General features: G+C 48.1%; 1 protein-coding gene across 3 annotated transcripts in view; it reads left to right on the forward strand.

Moving 5' to 3' along the window:
- The first annotated feature begins 881 nt into the window (after positions 1 to 881).
- The window catches only part of PRR5L (proline rich 5 like), a 70,544-nt gene continuing 46,599 nt past the window's right edge, over positions 882 to 24,826 (forward strand). For all 3 annotated transcript variants that reach the window (XM_081240074.1, XM_081240075.1, XM_081240076.1), the window contains exons 1-3: positions 882 to 1,085; positions 20,469 to 20,756; positions 22,663 to 22,743. In XM_081240074.1, the coding sequence (XP_081096200.1) occupies positions 20,593 to 20,756; positions 22,663 to 22,743 (245 nt within the window). In that variant the 5' untranslated portion in view covers positions 882 to 1,085; positions 20,469 to 20,592. The remainder of the gene's footprint in view (positions 1,086 to 20,468; positions 20,757 to 22,662; positions 22,744 to 24,826) is intronic.

Below are 24,826 nucleotides of genomic sequence, written 5' to 3' on the forward strand. Positions count from 1 at the left end.
ACAAGGTGTGGGGGGGCACCCAGAGCTTCACGAAACCCTCCTTGGGCACACTCTGACCAGCCACCCTTACATCGGTTTTGTAAGGTCACAGTGATCAAAATAAACACGAATTTTTTTTCAGAGTTTTGACATAAAAAGACATCTTTTTTCAGCAAATGTCACTGTGGTTTCAAAGCCTAAGTGTGATGTGTGAACGGGCAGCATTTGTAAAGTATTTCCTGCTCAGCCATAGGGTGAAATTATGCAAACCAGTGAGTCCTGAAAACAGCTGCATCAAATGCTTAACACCTGCAAAAAAAAAAAAAAAAGGTTTTGAAAATAATTTTTCATTGTTTTTAATTTGGGGATTGGTTGGTTTTCTGCTGTTTCAAACTCTGAAGGACACTCCAAATCACTAAACCTTCCGTTGGAAAGAGAATTGGGGAATTTTAAGAGAGTTTTGCAAATCTAAGGGAGAGACTTCACTGGAATTAGCCTCAGGACTGCTCCTTAAAGCAACGACAAAAGCCCCAGGCTCTAGTCCTCTAGTGCGCCCTAGATCACTCCCTTGGCTTCTTGGTAGAGTTTCTCTTCGTAGGGGTGGAGGTAGGTGGGGAGTCTCGTCTTGTGCGCGGGGAACGCAGAGCCAAGCTCCCATGACCTGTTGCATCCTCCCCAGCTTTTCAAGTTAAAGCGCTGGATTTCCTGAAATTGTTGAACTGGATCTAAGCGCAGGCGCCCCCTTTCCCCTGCCCCCCTCCCTAGCAAGGTGAGGGCTGCTGCTGGGGAGGAGAAGTGGGAGGGGGTGAGGTGGGGCTGGGCTGGGGGCTGTTGGAGAGAAACTGAAGCGATGAGCACAGGACAGGAAAAGTGGGAGGAGGAGGAAGAGGAGGAGGGGGAGGAGGAGGTCGTAAGATGAGAGAGGAGGGAAACGTGTCACCAGCTCGGCTCCGGGAGCTCCGCTGCCGCCGCGTTTGTGGACTCGCGCGGGAGAGGACTTGAGTCTGGACCGGACCCCGCGGAGGGCAGAGCCGGGAGAGGAGGGAGAGAAGGCGGCTGAGCAGAGCGCGGCGGCGAGAGCCATCCAGTTCGCTCACTGCTCTCGGGTGAGAAAACTTTCTCGGGAAGACCGGAAACTTTTCCCTGGGCGCGCGGAGTCTGGGGCGGAGGCGAGCTGCGGGTGTGCGTGACTCGAGGTGACTCAGGAGGGGCTGGAGTCAGGCTCAGCAGTGGCACGGGATCTAGAACAAAATCGCCGGGCACACCGGGCACAATCCGGCGGGGCACGGGGAGGGGCCTTGGGGAAAGCGTTACATTTGGGGGCAACCGGGTGGGGGACCCGGCGTGGTTAAGGATCCTCCGATCGGGCGCTGCAGGCGGGTATAGAGGAAGGGGCTGGCGACCACCGTGGGGGGCGCGGGGGGGCGGCGGGAAACGCGCCCAGCGTCCACACCTTAGGGTGGGCGAGGGATCGCTGTGGGGTGGAACGCGGGACGCCGCCGATCCTGGGACCCAGGCTGTGCCAGGAGATCGAAAAAGAAACTTTGCTTGTCGGTCTTTCTCGTTCTCCTCTTTGGCCTGAGGGGCAAATCTAAAGAGCTGACCCTACTCGGGCGCGGGCGATTCAGCGCCCCGAAACACCCCATCTTTTCCTGCCATTTCCCCCTTTTCCGGAGAGAGGCGTGGGAGGGGAGGCCAGAGAAGTGAGCCGCTTTGTCCCGAGCGCCGCTGGACTTGCGCGCTCTGCCGACTGGGGCGGGCCCGGGCGCAGCTTGAGGAGACCCGGAGGGGCGGGCGGCTCTCCTCGCTGGCGGCATCCCCCTTCTGCTTCACCTTTCCCGCCAGACCTCCTTTTGGAGAGGCTTTCCCCTGTGCGCCTACTGTGCGCGCGCAGACCTCCTTGCGCGCACAGGGGGCGCCCTGGAGCCTCCGCCCCTGCAGCCCGCACCCTCTTGTCCCCAGCTTTCCGCCCCTTTTCCGAGGGGCGGCCGTCCGAGGGCAGACCAGGTTGTGTTACTTACAAACCGTGCTTCAGGAATCGGCTGTGGGGTGCCTCTGTGGTTGGCAACAGGGTTTTCCCCTTGTTCTACCCACCTGCCTTTGGTCACATGCCACCGCCTCTTCCCCCGCGGTGCCGGGAGCCCGCGTTTTGTTTGTCAGCAGTAAGGCGGTGAGTATTTATAGACGCGCTACAGTCTGCGGAGTGCAAGGTTTCAATTACTGCGATGCGCCCCACAAGACGGAAGGCTCACGCGAGGCCGCTCAGCGGCAGGTCTGCTTCGGAGACTCGCTTGCAAATAGTTCTGGGCCGGAGTCTGCGGGCATCCCTGCTGGGGCAGAGTTCTGGACCTGTTGCCCAGACGATACGTGCAAATCCAAATGACCCACTGCAAAGGACCAAAGCAGTCAAGGACGCCAACTCCAGATTGTCTCCATCCCCTGCCCCTCCCCCATCAAAGGGTGCTCGCTGATCAAGCCTCAGAGACTGCCCTTTAGTGGCCACCGTGGGTGCAGTCATGACATTTCACTGGCCTACATGCTGCAATATTTCACGGTGCTGCGCTCTGGTAAATTGCTCTCTGGCTGGAAGGCGCTGTTACTGACAACATGAAGCAGCAAGAGGGTCAGGAGGAGAGGTGGAACTTGCAGAAACTAATTTAGCCACATTTTAAATTTAGCCCCTGATGAGGCTCCTAGTGCGACCGAGGAAAGTGCAGCCCTCCTCTCGGGGGAACCTGGCCGGCCGGTCTTCTCTGGTTGCATTCAGCCCAAGAATCTGACCAAGGGTGCTGTTCAGAGTGTTTCTGTAGAATGTAGCAGATAAGGGAAACAATGCTTGGTCAGTCCACAAAGTTGCCTTTCGTTTTTTCAGCTCCAACCATTGTCCTTTCAATATTTTACTGAAGCTTCTAACAGCCAGAACCATTAGTAGTGTAAAAAAGAAAGGCATTAGAAATAGGCTTGTTGGACTGGGTTCTTTCTCAAGGGCTTAGTTTAGACAAAATTGTTTCTCGAGGAAACCTCGTTTCTTTCAGATCCAGAGGGTCATGGACGTGTATTTATTTCAATGGGTGAAATTTCAATAATGGTCTGTGTTTGAACATTACAAAAGTGTTCCCTTTATTTTAAAAAAGGGGAGCGGGCAAGCGCCTATTGTGGTCTTAATATGTCTTAAACTTTGCATTAACAGACTCTGATAATATTATATAATCTGCACCAAAACAATGATGAAATAGGTACTATCATATTCCCATTACATAGATAAGCCCACTGAGGCTTAGAGAACTTAAGTAATTTGTCCAAAGCAACACACACAGGGGTGGAGCTGAGAATGGGTTCCAGATCTGTTACTCCAGCCTTGTAGTGCCAGCCTGTTCTGGAGATGTCTTTCCTTTCAGGGCCTCAGTTGTTAATTAGATCATCTTATAGTTGATTAACTTGGTGGCTTTTTTCTTTAAATGTCGCATAATATCATACAGTGGCTCAATAACTGAAAAAAATAATCCCAGTCTTGTCTTTAGAAAACTATCACACTGCTATCTGAAAATTTCATGCTGGAAATCCAGAGCTAATGTCATAATCTTCAATTCGTTCATCGACAATGTATGTGCAACATTTAGACCATTCATCTGTAGAAAATTGAAATCAGTAAGGGCTTTGTGGATTTCTTAATGATTTCTCTATCTTAGGGAATTTGTAGGTGTGCATGTGTATAATCCGCTGTGGTCATTCCTTTTGTATTGCCCTTGTACAAGGTAAAATATACTGAAATCTTTCTTGAATTGTAGCCTTTTTCATGTTCATCTTTTTTGCAGAGCTAGACCAATACAGAATTGATTTGAGAAATAGAGTGTGAGGCCCTGTGAAAGATCCCTACTGTGTTTAGCATTCATCATTGAAAGTTTATTCCCTAGAGTTGCCTCTGTATGTGCAAAATGTAAATGCTTGCTAAAAGCAATGCTTATAGAAAGTATCATTTGTGAACAAGTCAGTGGGAATTAATATTTCAGTTGCTGAAAGTTGGGAATAAAATATTTTGTGGGCTTTGTATGGGGAATGAGGTTAGTAATTTTGTAACAGAGACAGTGGTACCCCATTAAGCAGAAGGTACTGTTTTACAAGGGAAGATTCCCCTTTGGAGCTAAGAAGGAGGTTGGGAGCATAGATGATACAAAGCAATAATGCGGCATCAGAGATGAACTTGAGTTATTTACGCTTTTGTCAGGGGCTGAAGATCCAAGGCAAGGTTTACCTTGAAACTGGTACAGTTAAACGAGCCAACTTATTTACTGAGCAGTAACTGTAAGCCAGGTCCAGCCATGGTAATGTTATTTGAACCTCCCAGCAACTGTGCAGGTAACTATTCTTTTCTCTATTTTAAGATGCGAAAATAAAGGCTCAGAGAGGTTAATTACTTTCCTGATGTCACACAGCTATTAACTAAAGCCCCTTGTTCTTTCTAGTTCATTTTGATATTTGCCCTTGAAAGCCTTCCATGAAGAACCCAGGGTCTCAAGTACTCAAGAAGGTCCTACTTGTTCACATGGAAGTTTCTGGAAGTTTCTGGATCAGAGCAGTGTGGTAACACTACAATGAGGGCACAGGAGTTGGGTGAACAATGGAGGAACTAAAGGGACAGTCTGGATAATTCTGACAGTAGTTATCCCATGGAAGAAGGAAAGAGGCCCAGAAGGTATTGTGAATATAAGAATTACTGGCATTGGTCTGGCAGGGGATGGCTGTCACATTGCTGGGCAAGACCTGGCGATTAGCCTGCCCGATAAGGTGCTGACGGGGGAAAATGGGGGAGGAAGTACTGCCACCTCCCTTGGCATGGCTTCTGTTGTGAAGAGGCCTTGTTAGAAACCCCAGGTTATAGTCGATATAAATTAGGGAGTCCATGAGACCTGTTTCCATTTTAATTGGACTTGGCTCTTTGAGGTAACAGTCTCCCAATCTCTCTCTTTATTTTTTTCTTACGTTTTGCCAGTTTATGGCCTTTGTAGATCAATCCTTGGATTTCATTTAGAGGCGAGAGAGAGAAAGAGGAAGAAAAAAAAAAGCAAAGGTTAGTGATTATCTAAATTGGATTAAGCTCTGTCTAGCAGCCGTTTAAAGAAATACTACTTGCTCTCTAATTACCATCAACTAGGAATTTAAACGGTCTATTAAATTTAAGCTGACTTTCTTTCTTTCTCTTTTTTTTTTTTGGCCCTCTGATAGTTGCAGCTTGAACATATTCTGGAAGTTTGGGGACTTTTTATATATTCTTCAAATGTGTGGAGGACATTCTCTGCCTCCACCCTTTAAAAAATATTACATTTCGGGGTTTCCCTGGTGGCGCAGTGGTTGAGAGTCCGCCTGCCGATTCAGGGGACACGGGTTCGTGCCCCGGTCCGGGAGGATCCCACATGCCGCGGAGCGGCTGGGCCCGTGAGCCATGGCCGCTGAGCCTGCGCGTCCGGAGCCTGTGCTCCGCAGCGGGAGAGGCCACAACAGTGAGAGGCCCGCGTACCGCAAAAAAAAAAAAAAAATTACATTTCTGTAACAGAATAATAAATGATATTATTATATACTGGCTTGGTTAAAAAGCAGAAGCTCATAGCCAGGTTCAGCCAGCTCTGGCTGGCTGGAGAGCGAGTCAGTTAACCGAGTTCTTTGTCAGAAATGTAGAGACACCTATGTTAGGCTTTCAGGGTGGAGTATGGCTCGCTTATTTTTTCTCTGTAGTAAAAAGTTAGGCTTAGAATCAAAATCAGCCACCTTTACTCTGTGTGGAAGCTTTGAGTCAAAAATATGAGTGTTCTTTATCAAAGTGGGTGGTATGTGTGCTTTGGGGCTGGGACTAAGGTGAGGCGAGTGAGGCACTGAGAGCGGGGCCCTGAGAGAGATGCCTCCCTCGCCTCCCCCTCTTCCCAGCCCTGCTGTGCTTATGGTGGCCTGTGCCCAGAAGGGTTCTGGAGAGCAGTGGAACTCACCAAAAGATCTCTCTCCCTCTTGACCATGGCCTATGGAAAAGCCAGGTCAACAGCTACCCCTGCCACTGCCCAAACAGCCTCTCATAATTATTTGTACAATTTATTTTGCATATAATCATACGTTACAAAAAGCATGTATTTACCTCTAAGCTTTCATTCTCTTTCCCTCACCTCAATTTTAGGGTGTAAATATGAGATTTCTCTCAGGCACTCATCAGTGTTCTGGTTTCACTTTAGCTGATCACCAAACACGAGCAGCACCTCCAGTTTCTTGCTTCTCTCATTTCTTACAGAACTTCCTTCAACTTTGCTGGTTCTTTTGGACACAGGCTGAGTTCTGTGTTTTGTTGAAGGCATCTGTGACAGCGGTTAGGTTTCTAGCAAATACTAGGATTAAGGGGACACTTAGGGGCTCCCTTGGCCATTCAGGAACTAGAGTATATGTCCGTTTAAGCTGAGCCTGGGAGAATACGTGAAGGAATTTGTTTTCCTCTTCTTCCCAAGGACTGGGGGCAAAAATCCAGTAAGGGCTCTGATGTGTGTCTGTATTATTCTGAACTAAGCTGCCTCAAACCCTGTTACAACCTGCTCGTGACCTCAGCTGCGTAAATCCTCCGTGTAAACCCTTTTACGCTTGCTGTTGAACTCTAAATACTCCTCTGGAACGGGTTCAGCATCATTCCCCAGATGTCTTTGGGGGAGACCACGTCAGCTGCTACTGTCATTTTGGAGAACTCCACTACAGCTTGCTGGCCACTGGAGTCCACCACTGTGCAGCTGTATCGCCACTTTCATTGTAAAACAAACATGGTAATCCTTTGCAGTGTTCTGAGATAATTAAAAAAAAAAATTTTGACCAGCAGGATAATCGATTCCTTTCACGCTTCAGAAAAGCCCCCAAGACACCCCCAAAGGTTGGAATCAAGTCTGCAGAGGGGAGAGTTTTTCAGAGAGGGCATGCATTGGTCCTAACTGGCATCTTGGAGACAACACAGGTCAGGGATTTGAGATCTGGAATCTGATCCCGACTCTGCTGTGGGCAAGCTGTCTGACCCTGGGCCAGTTGCTCAGTGTTCCTCTCTACAAAATAATGAGATTGGTCTCCTGTGAAGGTTCCTTCCTATTCTAAAATTCTGTGATGGCCAAGGAAGTGTGGTTTAGAGCAGTGCTTCTCCAAGTGCATACGAACCACCCGGGGATCTTGTTAAGCCACAGAACTTTATTCAGTGGGTCTGGGTTGGGGCCTGAATGACTAACAAGCTCCCAGGTGATGCTGATTCTGCTGATTCTCAGGTTGCTGGTTAAGTAGCCAGGCACTAGAGTCTGGACCAAGGTCTCTCAACCTTGGCCCTATTGACACTTGGGGATGGACAATTCTTTGTTGTGGGAAGTTGTCCTGTGCATTGTAGGAAGTTTAACAGCATCCCTGACCTCGACCTGCTAGATGCCTTTGGTACCCTTCACACCTCCCCAGTATGGCAGCCAAAAAAGACCTCTAGACATTGCTGAATGTCTCCTGCAGGAGGAGAGGAGGGCAAAATCACCCCTGGTTGAGAACATTTGTTCTCCCTAGAACAGTGTTATCAATCCTGGCTGTACATCAGAATCACCTGGAAGATGTCTAGAAAATACAGTAGTCTGGAGTTCTTCTCTTAAATTCTAGAAAAGTACTAGTCCCAGACTTGAGTCCTGGTGCTCTTATCCTTCTATAGCTGTGGGACCAGTTGTTCCTCTGGCCTCCGAACCAGAAACTCTTCACTTCTAAAATAGAGGTCATAATGATGCCTACTTCCGAGGGTTGCTGGGAAGATCAACTGAGATGACATGAAAATGAGCTTTAGAAACTACAGTCATCCCTCAGTATCTGCAGGGCACTGGTTCCAGGACCTCTCCCCGCTTCCCTATACCGAAATCCAAGGATGCTCAAGTTCGGCCCTCTGTGCCCGAGGGCTCAGACCCCGCAGATGTGTAAGGCTGAGTGTATAAAGTGCTGTGCAGATGTCAGTGGTGAGTGTTATACCACAGGCCCCTGGAGTTTTATTTTATTTGTTCAATTACTTTATTTATTTTTCCCAGGACTGGATTCATCTTCCCACAGGTCTGCCTAAGTGACCTCTACACTTTTTCCTCATTATTCCTTCAGCGCTGGCAGTTAGGAGCTGTGCGTGTTTTTCTGCAGTCAAAAACTGGCAGCCCGGGAGCCAAACTTTGGCATCAGAAATGTCTTGTTTGGTTTGAGTCGTGTTTTGAAAAAAAAAAGATTCTTTTTTCCAGTATTTAAAAATTGGGAGATTTGACATATAAACACAGGTTTCCAGCTTTTCTTTAAAAATACAAAAAGAAGACTGAATGTTCTCTTTAGTTTGGTGTGGTCCCCACCTGGCCTTCTAAGCGTGGTTGTGTTTTCTGCCTTGGGCCCTGTAGGCACTGAGTTTGCCATCTCAGCTTTAGGCCTTCCGGTGTTTTTCTTTCATCGTGACCAAATTACTATTCCTTTTTTCTCTTTCCTTTATTACTGGTAGGACGACATCTGGCTCATCTTTGTATCCTGGGTAGTGGGTGCTCACTAGCTATTTATTAAAATGCGATATTTTGTCCCATCCTTTTCTGTCACAGATGAAAAAAAAAAGGATACTTGTTGAGCTTTACCTATGAAAGCTTGCTTTTCCTTCCCCAAATTTCCTTTCCAGTGTCCAGCGCCCATATTCTTTAAAGAAACACAAGAAAATGGAGAGCATGTATTTTCGGTTGACCTTTCATTAACTTTACTTTGTAACTGGAGAAGGTGATTTAACCTTTCTGCGTCAATCTTGTCTCAACTGTCCATCTTCAGTTACAGCCCTCAGTGTCGACTTGCATTTATAACATTACTTCTGAGTATTTCCTGCGAGCCCCTGAGCCCCTTGGGGGCAGATACTTTATTCTTTGCCCCATATGGCTTCCTCTACTTAGATCCTGGCACACAGCGGACCTTCTAACATGTGGTGGTTGCATGAACTTGAATCGAACTCATGACCTCCCTGAAATGATCAGATCCCCAGAGCCCCTTCAGGCTTCTGACTCTCTATCCAGTGCTGTTTACACTTGGCCCCATGACATAGGAAGAAGTGCCCTTTCCCTTCATCTCCTTTTCTTACGAAAAGGCGCTCCATCCTGTTTCCGCAATGGGAGAGTGAAGCTAATTTTTAATAAATCGCACATGTTAATCTAGAGCACATTTCCCCACACTGAAAACTCTTGTTGGCTGCCAGACAGTAGCTTTTGACCGCCCTGTCACCCCCCAGGGGTTTATGTATGTTCCATGTCAGCAATGTAATTGCTGACATCACGGTCCGTCTCGGCTACTGCTGGTGTCTAGCCTTTTGGTTTATCATCTGGGAGGCACTGCAGAATTGCTCTAGATGGCATTTATAGGCCACACCCAAACAATTTGCACTCCAAGAAACTCCCTCCTCAAAGTGGGGCTTATAGAGGAGTAGATAAGATGTGTGGTTATTCCCCACAGTTTTGCTTGACTTGTATCACAGGAGGGGATTTTTCTGGTGATTATACTGTGGTTTGCAGGCCTGGGTGATGATGATGATGGGATGAAATAATTACTTCTAGATGGATCTGAATTGTCAGTGCTCTGAGTCCTGTGGACATTTAGCCAACACTTTGAAACAGGGAGAAACATGCGCCTGCATCCTGTTTGTGCCCATATTTACTCTTGCACAAATTCAGACTCCCAGACTCTTCTGTCTGCGCTTGGTTTCCAGTGGAGTGCTGAGAAAGTTGCCTCATTCTTCCTGTTGAGCCTTTTCCATAGTCCAGACTTGACCCTTAACATTTTCTTGTTTGTGGGAGTGTCTGTCTCTCGGCTGTCTTTTGTCTCCTCAAAGTTGCGAAGTTTGGTCCTTAATCCCAACAAGTGTGCTGTGCTCTGCAGCAGTCACCTTCCTCTGCTGTGTTTGTAGGATCCACTGACCAGCATGCAGACCCAGGACTCTGTGCCCGCGTGACCCAAGTCCAATAATGCTTAGGCGGACCCCAGTTCAGGCAGAAAGAAGGAAGGGCATTTTTCTGGTTCCCCAGAAATGGGAGGGCTGCTCTTTCTGCTGGCTTGGAAGTCCACATTTCATCCCATCATTCAAAATGATTTACTGGGCACCTTTTATGTGCCCAGCACTGTGCTCATAGCGGGATACAGCAGTGAACGAGACAAGCAAGGTCTTACAGGTCTTTAAGGAACTTACGGGCTCTCAGGGCCAGTTAGACAGTGAACAAGTAAACACAATGACTTCAGCTCGCTCGAAGGTACCATGAAGAAACGAAGCTTCCTTCCTGTAAGGGACAGAGCATACAGGCTGCCTGAACCTGGTAAGAAGCTGTTGGTGATGGTTGAGAAGGGAAGGCATGGGTGGTGACTGTGTGGCAGACGGGAATGTTGTTAAAACAGAGGGTTGGGAGTTCAGGCCCTGGAATCAGGTAGGATTTGACTTTTGGTCCCACTTAGTAGTCTTCTGACCTTGGGCAAGTTAATTTCCAGGCTTCAGTTTCTTCCTCTGCAAAATGGGAATAACAAAACCTACTTCCTGTAGGTTGGTTTAGGGTGGAAATGAACTAAGGTGATAGATGCCTGTAGAGGCTCGGCACCATCCCACCGTCATGACCAGCCTCTGATGATGGTTAGTATATTCTTAGCAACAACGGTAGTAAAATCGGCACGGTAGGCAATTGGTTTGCAAAATGGTCCCACTGCTCTTAAAAACCTACTTCTGACTTGGTTTCCATCCCATGGGCGGAGGCTGGGTAGTTCAAATCTGGGTTCCTAGGTTGGCTTAGAGGGTTCTGTTTGGTGTGTGTTTCTTTTAGTGAAATCCCAGGTGCTGCTGGCTCTCCTTGGTGAGAGTATACCTGGGTGTGTGTGTGATACGGGGGTGGGGGGTTGCTTGTGGCTCTACCGAGGAATCGATGATGGGGTAAGAGTGAGATAAGAGAGAGAACTGGTTGGTTAAAGAGGCTGGTCAACCAGATGATGTGGCAGGTGGGAGTTGATACATCGACTGAGGGCTGGTTCTGTGTATGCACTATGTCAGGGTCTGATCCCCCTCCAAGTCTGTCAAAGGCACCCGGTTTTGTGTGGCTTACAGGGTAGGGACTGAATGCATGGCTGGTGATGCTGAGAGGTTATCGTAGCCATCAGCAAAGCCAAACTCTTAAGTAGCTGAGAAGTCAGTAGATCTAGGGAAGGGAAGTGACTTACCCAAGGCCACAGTGGCTGGGTAGTGCTGGCTTATGTTACACCCCCATTAGGCTCTGGGTAAAAGGTGTGAGAAGGTTTGGTGGTCATAGCTACGATGGGATAAAATAAAGGTCACCAACCTATATGTGAGGCCCCCACAGTGTTAGCCGGCCTGGTGAATTAGTTGCCAATGCTTATATATCAAGTGATTTCAACATTTTAAGAAGTCTGGATTCGGGACTTCTCTTCGAAAATTCAGATCTGGGACTGCTGGGCTTTTATACTGAGATGGCAAAAACCAGATTGGATTGAGCAATGGCTGGCTCCTTTAGCCTGGGTTGGTCCTGCCCAGTCTCTGGGATGTTCCAGGCTCAGCCCTTTGGGCTTGTTTGTGATGCATGATGCAAAGACAGAAAGAAATTGGTTCTTCCTTTCATCTTCTTTTCTTACCAGGGTGTATTTTCTGGCCCATGTATCCCTAACAAGGCAGCTCCTTTTAAGAGTAAGTGTGCTGAATAAATAAATTTGCGTTGAATGAATGAGTGAATGGATAGTTATGGATAGAGGACTGCACTGGGGTCCGGGAGCCAAGTTTGAATCCTGACTTCCCCCTGATAGCTGAGTGACTTTGAACAAATCATATAACCTCTACTGGCTTTTACTTTTGGAGGAGGGAGGGAAGTAGGAGGCGGTCACTGTTGTTTTTACTTATTTATTTGAATAAGTAATACATCTTCATGTTTCAAAATTCAAAAGGTACAAAAGGGTTTATAGAGAAAAGTGTTCCCCTCTGTATCCCTACCACCCAGCTCCTTTCCTGGGGAAAACCTGTGTCACCAGTTCCTGGTTTGTCCTTTCAGAGATACTTTATGCTCATGCAATGAAATATACAAATACTCTTTTTCATCTTTTTTTATGTAGATGGGAGCCTAATATACAAATGATTCTATGTTTAGCTTTTCAACACGCTTCACTCAGAGTGTCCCCTGGAGAGCATCCCTGTCTCGCCCCTTCTTTCTTAGATTCCAGAGTATGGGATACCATAGTTGACATAGTCAGTCCTCTGTTGCTGAGCAGTTAAGGTCTTCCCAAACCATTGCTGTTATGAAGAAGGCTGTAGTAAAAACCCTGGTTCCATAAGCTCCTTGACATGCCTGGAATAACATTACTGGGAGTAGACTTGCTGTGTCTGAGGGTACAGCCGTTGTTATTTTGGTAGACCTTGTCAAGTTTCCCTCCATAGCAGTTGCCCCAGACTGCTGTCCCTCCAGCAGGGCGTGAGAGTGCCTGTTGCCCCACACCATGGCTGGGTGTCACCTTTTGGGACCTATGAGGGCTTCGTGAAAACCAGTGTTCTATAAAAATTTTAATACTAGCTACAATTTGGGGGACCCCTACTGTGGGCCAGGCCATGGTCTGGGCTGTTGCATTTAATGTTAACAACATCGAGGTGAGTATCACAGTCATTTGACAGATGAGGAAACTGAGATTCAGAGAGGTTGAGCCATTTATCCAGGTCACCCAGTTAATAAATTGTAGAGGCCGGATTTGAACCCAGGTTTGTCAGATTTCAATACCAGGATGTTTTCATACAGTAAAGCCGTATGTAATTTGAGGTGTCGGTATCCTCAGCTGACACTTGCTTATAGTTTCTGTGTCTCCCAGCAATAGTACCTCTCAGGGGGCTGGTTCATTTGCTCATTTATCAAATATCTGTGGAATTCCTGCACTATACTAAGCTCTGGGTATGTACCTGAGAACAAGATAGACATAGTCCCTGACCTTATGGACCTCATAAAAACAATAAGAAATAATTCTGTAGTGATTTATTGAGGTAGATTGTGATACGACAACAAAGGAGGTGAGGAGGGTGCTCTATGGGGTGATGTGACCTGATCATGGGGGAGGGGGAGGGGGGCCTTTCTGAGCAAAGGAAGTTTAGACAATAAAGGGTGTGCAGGTTTGGGCCTGGAGAAGTGAGTGGGAAGTATTTCACACAGAGGGCACAGCATGTGCAAAGGTCCTGGGGCAGGAAAGAGTGGGTGGTATTAGAGGAAATGAAGGAAAGTCAGTGAGCTGGCATGCAGAGTGAAGGGAGGTGAAAGTGTGAGGTTGGGGTTTGGGGATTTATTCTAAGACCTGTGGGGAGCCTTTGAAGTCATTGAAGCAACATCGGCCATAAGCATAAGGCGCTGAGCTGTTGGGTTCTTGTCCTAAGCAGCACGTCCATTTCCTTCTCTGTAAGATGGGGATGGTGATGGCACACAGGGCTTTCCAAACATTTTGAATGTTACAGACAGTAGGAAATACTGGTACATTTAGACTCAGTACGAGTACACGTGTAATATACACGTTTCTCCCAAATGCAGTGCACTCTGATATTTTCTGTTCTAATCTATATCATTAAAGGTTTTTGGTCAAGATCCCCTAAATTTATTTTAGACACACCGAGATAATACATGTCAAGTGCCTGCACCTTACTTCACCCTCAGCGAACGTGCTATCATTCTCCGCTCTCATCGTTATAAAGACCTCTCTGGCCACAGTTAGGGAATGGATGGGTGAAGTTGAACGACAGTATCTGAATCCTGACGCTGCTTAAGGACGTTGCCTCTTCATTTCTGTGTTTGTGTCCCAGGGAAGGAGCTCCACGCTGGGCTTCCTGCCTGCAGGGTCTCCTGGGGGCGGGCGGGGTGGGGGGACGTGTCAGATGGGCTTTCTGTCTGGTTTCCCTGGGAACTGGTTTCTCCTCGTTTTCCATTTTCTGGGCGGCCACATCAGAGTGAGTACCGTTTTCTTTGACTTCTTTGTTATTTACACGCAGAATGGCTTTTTCCTGGAAGCCTCAGAGTCATTATAAGCCACCCACTTCTTTATTTTAAGTTGTGCCATGGTCCTACTTCCCTTTTCAGAGTCGAGGGTTGGAGCCTTAGTAGAATTCATTTGCATTTTCCACTGAGTGTACCACCTTCTTCTGCCCACTGGCCCTGCCCGTAGGCTGCACCCCCTCCCCGTGCCCTGGCCCTGGAAACTGGGAGGAGAAGGCAAGAAACCACATTCTTTTTCTCCAAGAAACACATTCTGGATTGTGAGTGCAGAGGTTTCCAAAGAGACCCCTGTGCAGTGAGCCTGGGAGAGCAAGGCCAGTGACAGCACCCAGTAACCCTCTAACTGCCTCACGCTTCATGGACACAGGACCCCGGCTTTCCAGATTACTGAAGTGAACGCTTCCAGGACCCAAAACTTAACCCCTTAAACCATCTTAGAAGCACATTTTTCTAAATGTTAATAACCTCATCGGTCCTTCACAAGGGAATATCTACTGAGAGGCTGTGGCTTCTGTAACTCAGAGACTTTAGGCAAAGAAGGTTTTGTGGTGGTGACAATGAAGATGGTGGTGGTGGTAGCTGAAGTGTGTCCCCCCCAAATTCATATGTTGAGACCTAGCCCCTAGTACCTTCGAATGTGACTGTATTTGGATAGGGCCTTTACACAGGTGACTGAGTTAAAACGAGCTTGTTAGGGTGGGCCCTGATCCAATCTGACTGGTGTCCTCATAAGAAGAGAAGATTTGGACACACAAAGAGACACCAGGGGATGCACATACACAGAGGAAAGGCCACATGAGGACACAGGGAGAAGGTGGCCGTCGGCAAGCCAAGGAGAGAGGCCTCAGGAGAAACCAACCTTGCTGACACCTTGATCTTGAACTTGTATCTCCTGAACTGCAAGAAAATAAATTCCTGTTGCTTTAACCATCCCATCTGTGGTATTTGGTTATAGCAGACTGAGCAGGCTAATACAGCAGTGATGGTGGCAGTAATAAAAATAAACAATAGGTAGCATATATCAAGCACTTGCTGCATACCAAGACTATTTTAAGCCTTACTCGAATCATCTCATCCAGCCCCCCACCAATCCTAAATCGCCTGCCTTGGCTGGAAGTCGTGACATGGGGCCTGGCTCTGGCCCCTTTGCTCTGAACTGCCACTGCACCTGTGGTAGCACCTGCATAGTTCCAGGAACCATGCCAAGCACCTCGTAGATAACCTTTCTCGTTGGCACCACAACTCTCCAAGTTCCTGTGTTTTAGATGTAGAGACTGCTGTTTAGAGTGGTCCAGGGACACAGAGTGAGTATATTCTCTTTCTGTTGGCTGCAATAACAAATTCCCTCAACCTTGGTGGCTTAAAACATCAGAAATGTATTCTCTCACAGTTCTGGAGTCAAAAGTCCAGAATCAATGTGTCACAGGGTCACACTCCTTCCAGAGGCTCTAGGGGTGAATCTCTTTTTCTTTTTTTCACAGTATACCAACTTCTAGCTACATTGGGAGAATCTATTTCTTTCCTCTCTCAGCTTCCTCTGGTGGCTGCCAGCATTCCTTGGCTTGTGGCTGTATCTCTCCAGTCTCTGACTCCATCTTCATATCTTCTCTGTGTGTATCTGTGTCTTCTCCTCTTCTGTCTCCAATCTCCTGCATCCCTCTTTTTATTTATTTATTTATTTATTTTTTTGCGGGACGCGGGCCTCTCACTGTTGTGGCCTCTCCCGTTGCAGAGCACAGGCTCCGGACGCGCAGGCTCAGTGGCCGTGGCTCACGGGCCTAGCCGCTCCGCGGCACGTGGGATCCTCCCGGACTGGGGCACGAACCCGTGTGCCCTGCATCGGCAGGTGGACTGTCAACCACTGCGCCACCAGGGAAGCCCTCCTGCATCCCTCTTATCAGGATACATGTCATTGTATTTAGGGGCCCACCTGGATAATCCAGGCTAAGCTCCTTCTCTCAAGATCCTTGACCTAATCACATCTTTTGTCACCCGAGGTAATATTCACAGGTTCTAAGAACTAAAAAGTGACTCTATCTTTGGGGACCAGTTTTTCTGCCTCATACAGTCAGTGGGTGGCAGAATGAGCATTGACGCCAGGGTTTGTCTGATTCCAAAGCTTCTAGTGACCACGCCTCCTTCAGAACTACAGGCATTCGCATTAATTTTAATGGTATGTTAACTCTTCCATTTAGGGGGTACCATACTTGATTTAACCTCTCCCCTCTGGGTGGATATTTCGGGAGTTTCCAGTTTTTCGTTACTGCAAAGAATGAGCACATCTGCCAGTCTTTGGGGACATGTGACCATGTCTGTAGGGTGCATTCTTAGAAGTGGTACTGCTGGGCCAAAGGGCTGGTAATTCTTAGCTTGCTTCACTCTGTGACCAACACCCACCCCCGCTGCAGCCCAGAAAGAACGCTGCAGGAAAGGAGTTGAGAGGCATCATGCCTCAATAAATAACATCGTGAGTTACCAAAGACCCTAATGCACTGTGACCACCATGGGCGCTCAGAGGCCTGGCCTGCTCCCAAGTGGAGTATTTTCCAGATGTTTGTGAGGTCGCCATAAGCTAGAGGAAGTGTTGCTCTGTGTCTACGGCTGTCATTGCTTGGAGATTTAGAAATAACAACAAGTTATTTTATTTATTTAACAAGCACTTATGAGGCATTTGCTCTTTGCCATGAGCTGTTCTATCTAAGGGCTTTACAAATATGTACTCATTTTACCCGCATTCAACCCTGAGGTTGTCATGTTAGCAAGCTCATCTCTCGCAGGGGGAAATGGAGCCTCCGAGAGGTCAAGAAACTTGCCAAGGTCACGCAGGTAGTAAGGGGTGGGGTGTCTAAGTAAGGCAGTCGTGCTTTCTCTTTTCATTTTCTCTCCTTGTGCTCCTCTTGTCCGCATCAAACGTGGTCTTAGAGCTCCTTATGCCTGTTTATCTTCTGGGCATGAGATTTGAATTTTGGTAAGAAATCTTGTGACTAGATGTTCCTGACTAACTCGGTAGCCTCGATGCTGATTTTCTGGCTGCGTTTGGTAGCCTGGCAAAGGCAAAGTGGGAAAGGGCCGTAGAATTAGGCCATTTGTCAGTCAGTGATTTGCCGCTTATTAGCTGTGTGACTTAACTGGCAGGTTACTTAACTTCTCTGATCTTCAGATGGCTTGTGGCTGTATCTCTCCAGTCTCTGACTCCATCTTCATACCTTCTCTGTGTGTATCTGTGTCTTCTCCTCTTCTGTCTCCAATCTCCTGCATCCCTCTTATCAGGATACGTGTCATTGTATTTAGGGGCCCATCTGGATAATCCAGGCTAAGCTCCTTCTCTGAGATCCTCGACCTAATCACATCTTTTGCCACCCGAGGCAATAGTCACAGGTTCTAAGAACTAAAATGTGACTCTATCTTTGGGGGCCGGTTTTTCTGCCTCATACAGTCAGTGGGTGGCAGAAAGAGCATTGAGGCCAGGGTTTCCCTACTGAGTAAGTTTCCCTACTGGGACAGAGCTCGTCTTCACGTCAGGCAGGCAGTGATGCCTTATTAGTTGCTGTCCTTTCCTTCATTTTTATCTTGAGCACTGCGCTTAGGCTTGAGGTAACAGAGGTGAGTAAGTCCCGATGTCCATCTTCAAGGAATTTACAAATGGCCTAGGTGGGAGTCAGGGAACCTGAGTTCTAGCCAGTCCTGGCTCTCTCCTACCTCAGACACATTGGACGTTTCCCTGCTCCTCTGGGCCTCACTTTTGTCACCTGTAAATGGGGGCCTGGACCGGCCTCACCCCAAAGCCCCATCCGTCTTGTCACTTTCTGATTTGTCCTATTTAGGTCAGGACAAACCCAGGTCCGAGGAGGCGGCGCCGTAGCAGGTGGATGCAGGGCATGTCAGCTTTTCTCTTTAGACCACTCTTGTCAGCACGCCCAGCAGCTTCCTCTGCGTGCTCTGGGGAGTCCTCCTGGCTCCGTCCAGAAGTGAGAATGGTAGAGACCCAGACGGCTTTGGATTGTCTGGATCTGAGGGTGGCAGGTTTTGCCGGGGACAAATGAGTCAGAGGTGCTCCTGGTTGTGTGTTATTGTGGGGCTAATGCAAGGCCAAGGAGGCTGTGGTCATCATCCCTTTGGCTGAAAATTACCCTTAGTTAAAAAGGTCACGTGTGTGCATGGGTCTGCCCGTGCATCTTGCTGGATGCACACATGGCTTGGAGCAGGCGGCCTGGTGGGAGGCGTTAACTGAGAAGTCGGGCGGGGCCGGGGTGGGGACAGGAGCCCACCATGGGACCCTCAGTGTCGCCCAGCCTCCTGGAGAAGTGGTGTTTCAGCAGGAAGCTGGAAGCTGAACCCCATGATCGATCCGTTCTGCTCACCTTTCTACTTCCCTGTACAAGTGCCCCTGAGTGGGAGGCAACTGCATCACCTGGAGTTTAGGATGCTCATAAAAGGAGTTAATAGCCCGTAATTACACAGATGAATTGCACTTAGCAGGCCCATTTAAAGAAGTGCAGTGAAACAGAGCCTCTCTTAATAGTGTGACCTTTACCGGACAAATCAAATCCCAAAGCCGGCTAGTTTCAAGGCTTCCGAAGGGGCTTCTGTGGTTGTATTACTTCTTTGCCTCACTCACTGATTTGCACAGATCTTTCCACCTTCCAGGGGCACTTGGGGAAGTACTGAGACCCTCTGAAACTGAGCGGGCTTGGTACAACTTCCCCAGCATTTACTGGTAAAGTTTAGTCACTATTTGCTCAGTCTGAGAATGGGTCGGAGGGCAGGAGATTGGCAAAGAAAATGGGACACAAGTCTGCTTTCCTTTAAAAAAAAGAGGTGGGCCGAGTCATTCCTTTTTTGGCCCTTGGTTTTACAAGTTCACTGTCACTGTGCCCATTGTCTGCAGACAGTGCTAGCACCGCCCACACCCTCTGGATGGACGGCCTCTGTGCCCATCTAGCAGCCTCACGCCCCTTCTGACCAGAGCAGCGTGTTTCATTAGAAGGAGGCACCTCGGTTCTGACGCTGCAGTTGGACCTGCAGAACCTACCCCTCCTGCCAACCTGAAAGTTGGCATGTATGGCTGGAATGTCTTTTTCTTTCAGCATTGTTTTCGGGGTCATAGCAGAGTAAGCTGGTGAGAGAGGTGCCAGTGAGAATACTTCTGGGCTGAACCTTAAAGCCTTGGAAGGAAAAAGTAACCATGACCTTGGTGGATTCCTTCTGTCCGTCACTCTGACCAGTTTCAAAACTCACTTTAAGTCGTCCATTTGGACTTGAGAATCACTAAAGATGAAAAGACTGAAATGACAGGTTCAAAAGGGCCGAGGAAAGAAGGAGATGAGTCTGAACAGAAGCACCTGATGCTTGAGAGCCTTGGGTCTGCTGTTCTGCTGGGCATGTCACACCATCTCATTTCCTCTCTCATCAGTCCTGGGAAGTTGGCAGTGCTAACAGGTCTGGACTCTCAGACTTAATGAGTCCAAAGTCACACAGCTTGGGAGTGGCCTTGTTAAGACTCAAACCCAGATTCACTCAAAGTCACTGCCATTAACCATGAAGCCTTAAAGGTTTCCAGGAGACAGTATCTTTGAACCCAACCCTTCAGGGTAAATTAGATTTAGACAAGCAGAGAAGAAGAGGGAGGGGGTTCTGGGCAAGGGAAACGGGAGATACAATCAAAAGCCTGGGAGGGAGTCAGCCTGGCATGGAGCATTGCCTGCCAGTTGTAAGCTCCATGGGGCAGGGACCACATTCTCCAGGGCCACCATTGTATCCCCAGTACCTGAGTGCCTGGAGCATAGTAGGTGCTCAATAAATATTTATTGTGTGAACAAATACATGACCAGTCATCTTCCCATACACCATGAGCCTCTGGAAGGCAGGGACTAGGTCTTAGAAATCTTTGGATGCTCCACAGCTCACATGGTTAATAAATAGTAACCAATAAATATGTTCTGATGGAATGAATGAATGAACAGCAGGTAAGAGAGGGTGAGGAGATGAGCCTGAGTGAAGAGGCACTGACGCTTTGGGAAATACTGAGCGATACACGTGGGCTGCTGTGGTCAGGGCATGTCATGGATGGTCTTCAGTGCCAGGACAAGGAACTCTTGTGTTCTCCATTTTTTAAAAAGCCATCTCTTAACGCGCAGCATCGTGGGGTCTACAGAAACCCAGCCAGCACCCAAACTCTGATGAGCGTGCATGGGAACCACCGTCAAGTACAGCTTAGAAATCACTTTTCTGTAGGGCTGGCCTCAACCCACTGTCGCTGGCTTCCCATTTTGGGAAGCGACCAAAACTAACAAGAGGCCTGTAAACACTTGTGAATGGGACCCTGCAGGGTATAGATAGTGCTGTGGGGTCCTGGAATTGTTTTTAGGATAGTTTGGCCAGGAAGCCCCAGCCAACTTCCTCCAAGATGGGGTCTGCTCAGCCTAGGCGTTTTCAACAAAAGCTGCCCTCTCTTTTCAGGTGTTGGCTAACGTTGTGGTTCTGAGAAAGCCTGAGGGCCAGAAAGCAGTCCTGGGAGAAGCCCTCTGGGTGGGCAGTCGGAACCTTCAGGTCCAGAGGAGAAGCCGTCCCCTCACCTGGACTTATGACCCGCGGCTTCGCCCCCAGCCTGCCTGTCGAGTTCCCCAAGATGGGCTCTTTCCGCAGGCCCAGACCGCGCTTCATGAGCTCTCCGGCGCTCAGCGACCTGCCCCGCTTCCAGGCAGCCCGCCAGGCTCTGCAGCTGAGCTCCAACTCGGCCTGGAACAGGTACAGGAGGCACGGGCGGGCAGAGGGGCACTGCCAGCACCAGAGCAGGGCCAGGGGCTGGCTGAGCTTCAGCATCTCCTGAGATCTCAGCTCCAGAAGGTTGTGAGTATACGGGTGATTGATGAAGAGAGTGCTTTTCCCTACCTCAACTCTATCCATTAGCTTTCCTTTTTTTAAAAATATTTTTTTCTTTTTTTATTGAAGTATAGTTGATTTACAATGTTGTGTTAGTTTCAGGTGCACAGCATAGTGATTCAGTTATTTTTTTTCAGATCGTGTTCCATTATAGGTTATTCCAAGATATTGAATATTATTCCCTGTGCTATACAGTAAATCCTTGTTCCTTATTTATTTTATGTATAGGAGTTTGTGAATCCCATACTCCTAATTTGTCCCTCTCCCGCTCCGTCTCCCCAGCTTGCCTTGTTTTAGTAGAGGGAAAGCGGACCCCTGGGGGCCTCTGGGCTCCCAGAGTCAGTTAACCAGCCCGGGACAGTTGGATCAGAACTTACAGTTACCATTCATGCCCATTAGTCACACGCCAATTGTAAGAGGATCCGGGGGTGGGAACATATAAGTAACCTCAAGTCACCTGTTACCCCTTTGGAGAGCTAAGACAGTATCTGTGAAAAGCTAACTAAGCAGCGTAAACCATGGGTGATCCATACCTGGGAGCCACAGGTGGCTGGGAGAGGAGACACTTAGCCTTTGTAAGGCGTCCAGCTGAACTTTTGTGCACCCAGCACTGAGTAGAGACTGAATCCGTTCTATGTCTCACCCTTCTCTGAGCTGTTTTTCAAATCTGTGTGGTTCCTTTTTGGACAAATCAATGCATCATTATTTTAAAGCATTATGGAATTCTTTGTCATTTAGATTATTATGGATTTTTTCAGTGAACGCCCAACCCTTATGATGGGGAGGGAGGAGGTGTCTGAAATGTTTTGACGTTAAATGGAGGCTTGTTCATTTAAAAAGGCCTGGAACCCTTGGTAAAGACAAGCTTGTGATCAGCTCCTTGCTGAAATGTTGGGCTGGGGTCCAGAGAACGTGGAGTCAAGACTTACCTGGGCCCCTCAACGGATTAACTCTTCTGCCTAGACAGTGGCAGGAGTGGGAGTGGAAGGGGAAGTGAGGCCAGCCCCTCTGGGGTTCTCCCCAGAGGGTACTATTAAAAGGCAAGGACAGGGCTTCCCTGGTGGCGCAGTGGTTGAGAGTCTGCCTGCCGATGCAGGGGACACGGGTTCGTGCCCCGGTCCGGGAAGATCCCACATGCCGCGGAGCGTCTGGGCCCGTGAGCCATGGCCACTGAGCCTGCGCGTCCGGAGCCTGTGCTCCGCAACGGGAGAGGCCACAACAGTGAGAGGCCTGTGTACCGCAAAAAAAAAAAAAAAAAAAAAGGCAAGGACAATTAAAATCCATATTTGAAAAATTTTTTAAATTAAAAATTAAAAAAGGCAAGGACTTATCCTTTCCTATTGGCCCTGGGTCTCTAGGCTGCCCTGTGAAGACAGGTCTCCTAAGTGAAAGAAGCCCAGACCTGAGTCGGCTCCTGCTTGCAATTAATGCCACTGGGGATTCTTTCAGGCCCAGCGGTGGTGGCCACGCAGTTTCCTGAGAGTAGATCCCACTGCCTGCCCTTCATTAAGGCTGCTCCCCAGCGGGGCTGCCAGCCTGCGAGAAAGTGCGGCAGGGGAGAGGGCCTACTTTTGGGTCCTCCTGGCCTCAGTCTCCCTTCCTCTCCAAGGACCCTCAGATGGAAGTGACGGATTCCAGGGATAGAAAACGTGGCTGTGTTTGTGCCACAGGCTTCCCGGCCCTTCCACCCACCTTCAGCTCGGAGCTCCTTGTGGAAATGGCCCCGGGGAGACAGATCCACTCACCAGGGGTCGTTTCTATTTCCCTGCAGTGTCCAGACTGCCGTGATCAATGTCTTTAAAGGGGGCGGCTTGCAAAGCAATGAGCTCTACACACTGAACGAAAACATCAGGTATGTGGCTGGCCAGGCCGGGACCCTCCCACCGTGGGCCTGAGCTGGGGTGGAAGGAGCTACCCCACCCCCAGGAGCTTTACCTTAAGTTCTGTTTTCTGCTTGGTTCCTATTGCTGCTTCTGTTGGCTTTAATGAGACTCTTGTAACTGTTAAGTTCTGAGGTCCTTATCTGTCTAGACTTCTGCTCCAGAGAGGGCTCGTCCATTTGTCCATGTACATAATGTATGTTTGGGTCACTGGGGTGCAGGGGGTAGAGGGTTGACATCTGGTAGCTGCCATTTATTCTGTAAACATTTCTTGTGCCCTGCTTGATTTTTAGGTGCCATATTAGGCCAGGATGGCCTAGCAGTTGGTAGCAGACTGCTTGGGATTTTATTACTATTCTTCCTTTTACTAAGTAGCTTGCCAACTTCTTTGTGCCTTGGTTTCCTCTTCTGTGAAACAGAGATAGGAAATGCACCTACTTCCAATGCACAAGATTCTTGTGAGTTATTGAGTTACTACATAAATAGTGTGTAAGAACAGGGTTGGAACACACCCAGTATTTGGTACTTGGAACTCTTATCATCATCGTTACTGTCATTGCTGTTAGGTTTTGGTGATGAAACCCTCAATAAGACATGGTTCTTGAGTTTAATGTCTTCGAGAATCTTCCCAGTAGTGTCCACTACTTGTTCATTCATTCATCAAGTATATGAGTGCCTCCCTATTAGCCAGGCACTGGAAAGACAACAATGAGCGAAGACAGATGTGGCCCCTGCTCTCCTGGAATTTATATTCAGTTGAGGAGATAATCATTAGTCAACTGATCACACATGTAAAATGTAATAATGCACCTGTGATGGCTACTACACCACAGCTGATGTGATGAGAGTGTATGTTAGTAGGATCTTGATCTTGCCAAGGAGGCCAGGAATGGCGATGTGATACTGTGCTGTCATCCGAAGGATCGGTGGGAATTAACTAGATGAAGAGGGCTCCAGGTGGGGGCAACTGCACTTGCAAAGGTCCAGTGGTAGCATTGAGCAAGGAACTGAAAGAAGGCCCACGTGCGCAGAGTACTGGAGGTTGGGTGGTGGTGCGGTTGGGTTTGTGTTTTGGTGAAATGAGGGCAGAGAGGCAAGCAGGGGCCCAGAGCCCCGAGGTCTCCCTGGACAGGAGGTTGAACATCAGGTCTTTTAATGCCCTGGTGTTCATTCCTCTTGGGTGTGTTAAGTGCAGAACATCAAGGGTGAAGACCTTAACCCTGAAATGGGCAGAACATTAAAGAAGGTCATTATTCAGGTCTTGTTTACATTTAGTTAAGACCTGTGTTAAGGATCAGTGAGGTGTTTTAAGAGCTCTGCTTTCATTAAAACGTTTAGAGCTTGGAAGCAAACAGAGTTGTGTTAAATTTCTAGCCAGGCACTTGAATTTCGCCTAATAATTACACAAATATGGAAAGAGACAATAGAGATCATCTCACCCAAGCCCTCCTTTTACAGAGGAGGAAACTGAGGCCCTGAGATGTTGAGTGACAAGGGCAAAGCTGGGTCAGCCAACCCCCCAGCTTGCAAGAGCTGAATTTTACTCCAAGAACTAAGATCTCGATCTTTTCCGTGAACGTTCCTTAGCTCACAATAGACGTATAAATAAATAAAACGGTGACTCAGGAACGTGCTAATTGTTCCTCACATCAGGGGACTGATCCTGAAATTGTACTTAAAACCTTTGTGGGCAGCTAGGAAAAATACGGGCCACGCTAGATTTCAACAGCCCTGTTAACCCCGGGCTGCTCACTCAGAAGGCCACAGGTACCCAGCAGGTCTAAGTGGGTGAAGCCGGCCTGGAGAGTGGAGGTGAGAGCTCACCCTCTGTCCAAGGGGATCCCCCCTGCCCAGAACAATGCAGATCCAGTGACATACCATCTTATTTCTCAAGAAGAACCAGAAATTGAGATTTTTATGTGAAATTTTCTGTCCTTTAGATGTTGATAAGTAATCCAAATGTCCCCAAACATTGGTACAGGCCAAACAAAACACATCTGTGGGCTGAATTTGACCAACAGGCTGCCCATTTATGAGATCGGCCATAGCATACAT

The sequence above is a fragment of the Mesoplodon bidens genome (genome assembly GCF_964165515.1).
Source record: "Mesoplodon bidens genome assembly, chromosome: 7".
Taxonomy (NCBI): domain Eukaryota; kingdom Metazoa; phylum Chordata; class Mammalia; order Artiodactyla; family Ziphiidae; genus Mesoplodon; species Mesoplodon bidens.